At 42.0% G+C, this 8,263-nt stretch overlaps 1 protein-coding gene across 1 annotated transcript in view; it reads left to right on the top strand.

Annotated features, from left to right (window-relative positions):
• Positions 1 to 551: 551 nt before the first annotated feature.
• The window catches only part of lingo3a (leucine rich repeat and Ig domain containing 3a), a 40,286-nt gene continuing 32,574 nt past the window's right edge, over positions 552 to 8,263 (top strand). The window contains exon 1 of the mRNA XM_077533917.1: positions 552 to 674. Within this exon, the coding sequence (XP_077390043.1) occupies positions 609 to 674 (66 nt within the window). The 5' untranslated portion in view covers positions 552 to 608. The remainder of the gene's footprint in view (positions 675 to 8,263) is intronic.

The raw sequence follows: 8,263 nt of genomic DNA, 5'->3' as shown, positions 1-8,263 counted from the left end.
TGTAAGTAGTAAATCCTTGTTGTGGTGAGCTAGCTAGGAATACAGTCCCATATTTGATTCTTCTTCTTCTTCTACTTCTACTTCTACTTCTACTTCTTCTACTTCTACTTCTACTTCTACTTCTACTTCTACTTCTACTTCTTCTACTTCTTCTACTTCTACTTCTACTTCTTCTACTTCTAGAAGGGTTTGAGGGTTTTCATCAATGCATCATGTTTCTGGCTCCTAAACAAAATATCTCTTGTGGCTCATATGGTCTTGTGATGTCCCTTTGCACCATTAACATCATCGTCATATCTCCTTGAGTGATTACGAAACATGATTGTCGCTTCGTGTGCGTGATTTGTTTGTGTCAGAGCTATGACGAAGGTGCTTGCCGAGGAAGACGTCTGCCGTCTTTGCAAAGTTCATATGCCACCTCTGAGCTCAGCTCTCCTCGTCCCGAGGCTGAGTGGCCAGCAGATTACTCACGCGGCCTGATGAGCTTGCACGTACACGCATGTGTGAATCACGCACTAAGTCCGAAGCGTGTCTGCTCTTTCTTTCAGTGCCATCACAGTGGTCGAGGCTCTGCAGCCGGGCCAAAGGCCAGATGGGCAGCGCACGGCATGAGGCCGCCAGGCTCAAGGACACGCTCCTCAACACACACTTTGTCTGTGTATGCATCCAAGCAGGTAAGCACACATGGTTGCTCACCACAAGTCTTTCGAATACACACCCGTCAAGACTTCCTTAGCGGTCTGTTTTTAGCCAACGCGTGATCGCAATGCAGGCTGCTATTTGATAGCTACTCAACATGTTGACAGTTGATACTTCCATTCAAGTCCCCAAACACACACGCACGCCCACACATATTATTAACTCAAGGTCATGTTTCGTTTGTCATTCCAGTTACACTATGTGGAACATAATACGATGTAATCATTAAATAATGATGAGTTAAAAGATGAATGCTAATATTTTTGGCATCGGGCAGAATCCACATTCATCCCAAATCAGCACTTTTCAGGAGAACCCCAAAGTGGCATGTTTGTTCAACATTAAAATTGAATTGTCAAAGAGCAAGCCATTTTCAGCACTTAAAATAAGTCAATAGTTTAAAAAACAAAAACCCAAAAGCATCCACATATATACACTGACCAATACTATCGATTTGTAAAAACAGATTAGACCTTCTTCCAACATCTGGCAGAAAAGGGCGAAAGCAGTCTTCTGCTAGTTACTGTTAGGATAATATTTGCGAGCATGAAACCGGTAAAAGTTAGCTCGGAAGGTTTCCATTGGTGCCGTGACCCGGATAGTCACGGTCGAGTGGGGAAGACATTTTCACCAACAGATAGTTGAACACAAAAGCTGCAACAGCACATACAGGCAATATAACAATACTCACAGGCATATTTTCTTTATCCTCTGTGAAAACCAACTAATATTTGGAAGATTACTGAGTCACTTACAGTACCGTGTTGTTGTGAAACACTTTGTTTGTCCTTGCTTGACGGTATTATACTGCAGGCTGTTTAATTCTTAACATTCAATTTAATTTTGTTACTACCATGTCTTAAGAAGTTCTATATTATAGAGTACTGTCTTCCTTTTAAAAAGTACATTTTTTTTATAATAGTATTACACTTTATAAAGAGTAATAATATTGGTGTTTTTTTTAATATGCAAAATATTGCTACAAAATGAGTAGGTTTTCTGCTCCTGTTTTGTAATGTCTCAACTACTCTGAGACTATCTTGAGGAGTAATATGACATGACGTTCTATTTGTCTTTTTCCCTGTAAGATGTGGCCGACGATTGTATTTCTTTCACGAGTGTTACCTCGACAGAAACTTGTTGAAACAAACTTCCACGAGAGTATTTTCTACAAACATGTCTGCAGGGGGTTGTTGTGAGACTACAGACCAACAATTTCACCAAAGTCATTACTGCTCTGCATCAAACATTCATCTGCTCGCTCTTTTCAGGAACTCTTGTGTGGGCGGTTTTGACTCTTGCCTTCCCTGGTTTGTTTAGTTTTATTTTTGATGGAGTGGGAGTCCACTAATGGGAGCAACAGCTTTGCTTTGCCAAAGGCATAGTAGCTTGTTTTTGTCTGCAGAAGCTGGAGGATTTTAACAAGTGTCCTGTGGTCAGAAGGAGACGCGGTTTTTGTGCAATGTGCTGAAATCTTGTTGTTGCTTGTGGCTTGAGCTGTTTGGATTGTTTGTATTATTGTGTCCCACCAGGGAGATACATTAGATTTATTGTTACGTGGACGAACAGTACTTGACTTGACACCCACGTCACTCACCAAATCAGGATTTGTTTTTTAAAGCCAAACATTCAACAGTGAAATGTGTGGATGAGGACCCTGATTGGACAAAAATAATGATTTTCATGCATGTTACTGTGTTTAATAATGAAAAAGATAGTTTTACTCGCTTACTTAATGGGATAATCCCTAGAATGCTCTTAACACTAAAAATCTGCTGCCAAGCTATAAAAAATATCCCCAAATTTTATTTAATTGTAATAATCCACTCATTGGCTAGTGGGTTGAGTTGGCTTGAGTTCCTCACAGTCCTTGTTGCCAAGTTGTCACTACCTGATCCATTCTGTTGTCGTACCGGCAAAAACAGCGGAAACTAAACTTCCCGCCCTGCCAGTGTATGCAGGTGCAGCTCTTCAAGTATTCCGCCACTCCAAAAAAAAAAAAAAAAAAAAAAAACCCCACAATTCTGGAATATAGAAAATGTGACAAAAACACACACATGGCCATGATTTCAGTCCAGGGCAGCCATCCCCCAGATCTGCCCCTGCCAAAATCCCTCCTGAGCTGTCAAAAGAAAATTGCGCACAGGTAGCTGCCAAGTCATGGGTGAATAATCATTGTGTGAGGATGTACTGTATCTTTTGAGCCAAATCTCAACGGCTTGCTTGAAGACGCATTTTCTCACATAGACTGCTCACAAAAGCTGTTGAGATATGCCTTTGAGCAAGGCACCGAGTATGTTTTTTTTTTTTTTTTTTTAAACTGGCATTTTCAAGGTGATGCCTCATGAAATGATGCATACAATTTCACGCCATAAAAATGCATAGAAAAAAAAGGTTAAAGTTACTTATACAGTAGTCTAAAAAAGCAGCACAGTGTGTCCCTTCCCTTGATTGTAGATGTGCACTATTTCCCCCCCAGCAGCTCTCACATGGGGCACAGGGAAAGTAATAAGGGCACTTTCAAATTGACAAACGACTTTGGAGTCCAGCGTTGACGTACAGCCTTTTCAACCTGCGCAGTTATCGAGGCGCATTGCCTTCATGTTTTATGTATATCGTATTTATCAACATGCGCCCGCTCAATAATTTACTGCAGAATACTTGCTGGTGCGATCTGCAGCCCGGGGAAGCTCCTGGAAGGATAGCAGCATGTGTGAAGCACGTGTGCTTAGCGTGCGCGGGGGGGATTATTATGACTGTGCTTTACTGTAAGGGAGTCTCCTGAGGAAAGCGCGGAGGACATTCATGAAGGTCAGCGCACAACAAAGTAGAGCAGCGCACCTCTTCGGGTGCCAAAAAGAACAATAATGCTCAGATTCGGGTACAGTGTGACACGGTAGTGATGAGAGTCAATAAAGGACATTGATGGTCTTTTGGGGGCAACATTAGACAGGGTGAAACATGGCACAGCTTCCATTTTCACCTGAATGTGACTTTCTTGCACCGCCTCGGGCGCTGAGTTATGATCTGTTGTTAGGATGCCTGCAGAATAAGTGAGTCTTTTTCTTCTCTCGCTCGGTGCTTGTTTAGGAGTCAAACTACCAGAATGAAAGTTAACAATGAGTGAGATTGGGAAAGAGAGCCCAGGGAAGGACATCTGTATGCTTTTCAGTTGTTTTTGTTTAGTTTTTTTTGTCAAGCTGTTTTACTGGTTTGATTGACTATTGTTCAAATCTGCCAAAGGATGTTCATTTTAAAACTAGACATTTGCAATTTCTGGAGGAATTGCTTGTGAATGCTGAATGAATAAGCATCGAGGCGTGTGGAAGGATAAGGAATGAAATGAGATTGAATAAGGTTGTTTTTTTTTGTGGTGGGAAGTGGAAATTATTGGCATGTTGAAAATCGTTACCCAGCTGAATTAAATGTGCTGAAAGTTTTACATTTTCAAATGTAAACGATTATGTGAATCTATTTTGTTAAATGGGTCTTGGGAATGAATAATTATTTTTCTTGAGCATTTCTGTGGTGAAAATGTTGAATTTTTTTGTCAAAGAGAATTTTTGGTTAGTTGAAAATTCCCAAGGTGAACTGAATAAACTGCATGTTTTGAATTTCAAATAGGAATGTTGTGAAGCAGTTTTGTGGAGTGTCCCGTTGGGAATGAACGGGGAGTTTTTGGTTGAAAATATTGACATTTAAAAAAAAACTGAATATTTGTAATGAGGAAAATATCCTACAAGACATTAATTTTCTTAAAATAGGTATTATGTGAATCAAATGAATTATGGGGAAGTAGAAGCATGTCAAAATATTTGGTGGAAGAAAAAGAGGAATAACATATGTACACACAACAATCCTTCACAAATACAGCATTTGTTCTTGGGTATTGAAAACGATTGGAAATGACATTTTGGTCATTTATCATTCCAATTTACAGGCTTTGATTCCCCCCCCCCCCCCCCCCCCTTTTGGCTTATGAATAACAACAAATCGGGTTATGTGCAACATTTTAAATTAAACTACCACCTTGGTTAAGACACTAATTTCATTATACAGAATGAATTGGTATAGACACACGGATCCGTTGTCAATTGGCTCCATGTTGTGGCATCTTTGGTCCTCAGTGTGACGCCAAAAAAAAAAAAAAAAAAGTCACTGTTAGCAACAGTGATATTGGAAGCTTAATCATAATACTGTTGAAAAAAATGAAATACACGAATAGCTTAACACGAGAACAGTGTTTGTACTTGGGAAGTTGTGCATTTTGGTTTTGGCAAAACCTACCACCTGTAGTCAAAAAACAACTAATTTGTATAGTATAGCCACACAAAGACACTTAACATAAGTGCACCAAAACAAAGAGACAATTTATAAAATAATGTCTATAGTTAAGAAAATTTCTATGATGGCCATAGTTTGGTAAAGATTAATTCAGTCTCCTTAGTTTCCACTGGGAATATTGATTCTCAACAACAAGACTTTCCACACTGTAATTGACTGTAGTCTGCTGCCTGCTGATGATGTTTTTCCAATGCGAGTTACAGCAGCCTGAAACATTGCAGCAAATCTACTGTAGCATGCAGCCCAAAAGGACAAAAAACAGATGAAACTGGAAAGGCACTCAGGAGAGCGCAGAAGCTGAACAATCCTAATTTGGACCAGCACCAAATTATTGTACTCCCTCATCGACGCACACCACCTGCGCTCGTTTGAAATTTGCCATTCAGATTCATGTTTCATCCTCTGAGAAATGAAGGGAAATGTTGCAAAATGCCCGCCACAATGTTTAGTGGGAATCGGTTAACTCCTAATTGCAGAATTGCACTCAAGATCAATCGGCTTTAAAAAGAAAAAAAAAGTCATTTCCAGAAGTAGTGCACAAACATAAATAAAATATGTGCTGATCCATATTTTCATAAGCAGTCATCAGACGTGTATCGGAATTCACTGAAGCAGGACGTGTACGGAGTGTGTGTTCACAGCTTTCCACTTGAAGATAATTAGATGCATGGTGACCTCATGGCTAGGGAAAATCACTTTCACCAAAAGGGACATGGGAACTGAGTGGTGGTGTTAAACGTCTCACTCTGGTCACGATTTCACGCTCGCACCCCAACTCAACGAAAATGCCACAAGTGGATACACAGGTTATTTACTTTACCGTCTGGTGTGTGAGAGCATTGCATACTTCTGCTGGACACTCAACAAATAAACAATTTGGGTACTAAACAATTTGGGTACACTCACTCACTCACTCACTCGCTCACTCACTCACTCACTCACTCACTCTCACATATTCTCACTCACTCTCACATATTCTCACTCACTCACTCAGACTCATACTCACTCACTCACACTCATACTCATACTCACTCATACTCATACTCACACTCACTCATACTCACTCACTCATTCTCACTCATTCACTCATTCACTCACTCACTCACTCACTCTCACATATTCTCACTCATTCACTCACTCAATCACTCATTCACTCTCACATATTCTCACTCACTCTCTCACATGCACTCTCTCACATGAACTCTCTCACATGCACTCTCTCACATGCACTCTCTCAACATGCACTCACCCTCACTCACTCACTCACTCACTGTCACTCAGTCCTTGCATGCATGCATACTCACTCACTCACTCACTCACTCACTCACTGTCACTCACTCACTGTCACTCAGTCCTTGCATGCATGCACACTCACTCACTCACTCACTCACTCACTCACTCACTAATGCATATGCACACACGTCAGGTGCGCACACATACGCATGCGTGCACAGGTGTAAATGCGGAGCATCTCCTGACAGGAGGCAAGTGTGATATGAATATGTAAGACTGAAAGCTTGTTTTCCCTTCCCCCTTGACTTGGACTTGAATGCAGCACACACACTGAGAGAGAGAGAGAGAGATGGTGGGCGAGCGAGACCAGATGAGCCACACTGAACAGCAGCAGGGTCCTGTTTCCAAAACACACAGGCACGCACTCCTACACGCACATGCAACGAGCAGCATCGGTCCGAGCCGCCGGTGGCTGCCCCCTCACCGCTTCGCCGAGGCACGAAACCCGCCGGGAGACGACGAGCAGGAGAAGCCCCCCGCTGACGGCAGGAGGAGGAGGAGGAGAGTCGGGGGCTTCTTTTGGGAGGCACTAGAGGAGCCAGCGAGAGCGAGCTGCTGCGCGAGAACAACATCACAGCATCGCGGCAGGTTGCAGATGTGGAAGGAGCGCCGCTCAAGTTCCCGTCCTGGGTGAGCCTCTCTCTCATGTTTCGCACACTTTTTAGATGTAGACGAGTCTTCACCACTTTGTATCCTTTTTTTTTCTTGGCGGCATGAACATGTGTGTCCGCATTCGCGTGCGCGTTTCTCCCCCCCCAGCAGCTCTCAATCATACTTTAATGATGTGAAGGCGCTGCAGTTTTTGGATCGATCCCCGCAGTCGTTGTGCCACATCTGAGGCTTCCGCTTCCAAAAGCTTCACCACACTTTACTCTCACCTGCCATAGCAACAATACATTTAGCACCAAAAGGGAATTATGATGCAGCTCCCTAATGAGCTTCCACTTTTATGTGTGCTGTATTGATTGATGGCATGTGTGCCCGACCCCCTGTGAGGGTTTAACTAATGTCCCAGTCGATGCGTCGATGTGCTGCTTAAGCTGACCAACGTCATTAATACACTTATAGGAAACATACTGCCCATTTTTTCTCAATTTCACAAGTTGTGGTTTGATTCCCCAGAACAGCAAACGGCTCACGACTGGAGTACTCTTGAGCAAGGCATCTACTGTCTCAAAAAACGAAAGACTCACTGGCTGACTGCTTAATTTTGCCCCCATTCTAGTCTAAAATTGTTACATTCTGCTTAAAAATTGTTGACCTTTACCACTGCGCTTCTTTTTTTTCTTTTTTTTTTTTTTGTGTAGCGCCGTTGTCACGCTTTGTCACCCGACTGGAAGTGGAACAGACGTGGCGCAAAAAATCAATTTGTAAGTCTGAAGAAGAAACAGAATGTGAAAAAGTGACAAATGGTGACAGCGATGCGCTACACAAAATCCTGAAAAAGAAGCCAGGCGAAACATCCACGTGTAGCATAGACGACTGTGACCATGTCGAGCAAGACGCTGGACCTCCAGTTGCTCCTGATGCTGCGGCGTCAGTAAGTGAATGAGAACGAGAGATTTGAGTACTTTGAAGATAGAAAAGTGAAGTTTAGTTACCGCCACCAAAAAATCAGTCAGAAAAGTTACGACCACGAAAGCAGCATCGGCACACACAATCCCGAGATGCAGTACGAGTGACCGAGATTTTTGTTCTTTGACTTAAGCATTTCAACTTGACAAGAATCAGTAAAACAAAAAAAAAAACAAAAAAACCTTTTTATTGCCTCTTCCATTTACTCTGAAACGAAACATCGATTAAAGAGAATTACACATTTTTAAATAAGGGATGTGCAATACAACTTTTTTACAAACTGATGCCAGTACGAGTACTCAACTCTTGAATAATCACTGATACCAAGTACTGGATAATAAATTCCACACAA

This window comes from Festucalex cinctus, chromosome 10, assembly GCF_051991245.1.
Source record: "Festucalex cinctus isolate MCC-2025b chromosome 10, RoL_Fcin_1.0, whole genome shotgun sequence".
NCBI classification, from domain to species: Eukaryota; Metazoa; Chordata; class Actinopteri; order Syngnathiformes; family Syngnathidae; genus Festucalex; species Festucalex cinctus.
The sequence above is the reverse complement of the archived record's forward strand: the minus strand, read 5'-3'. Positions and strand labels throughout refer to the sequence as shown.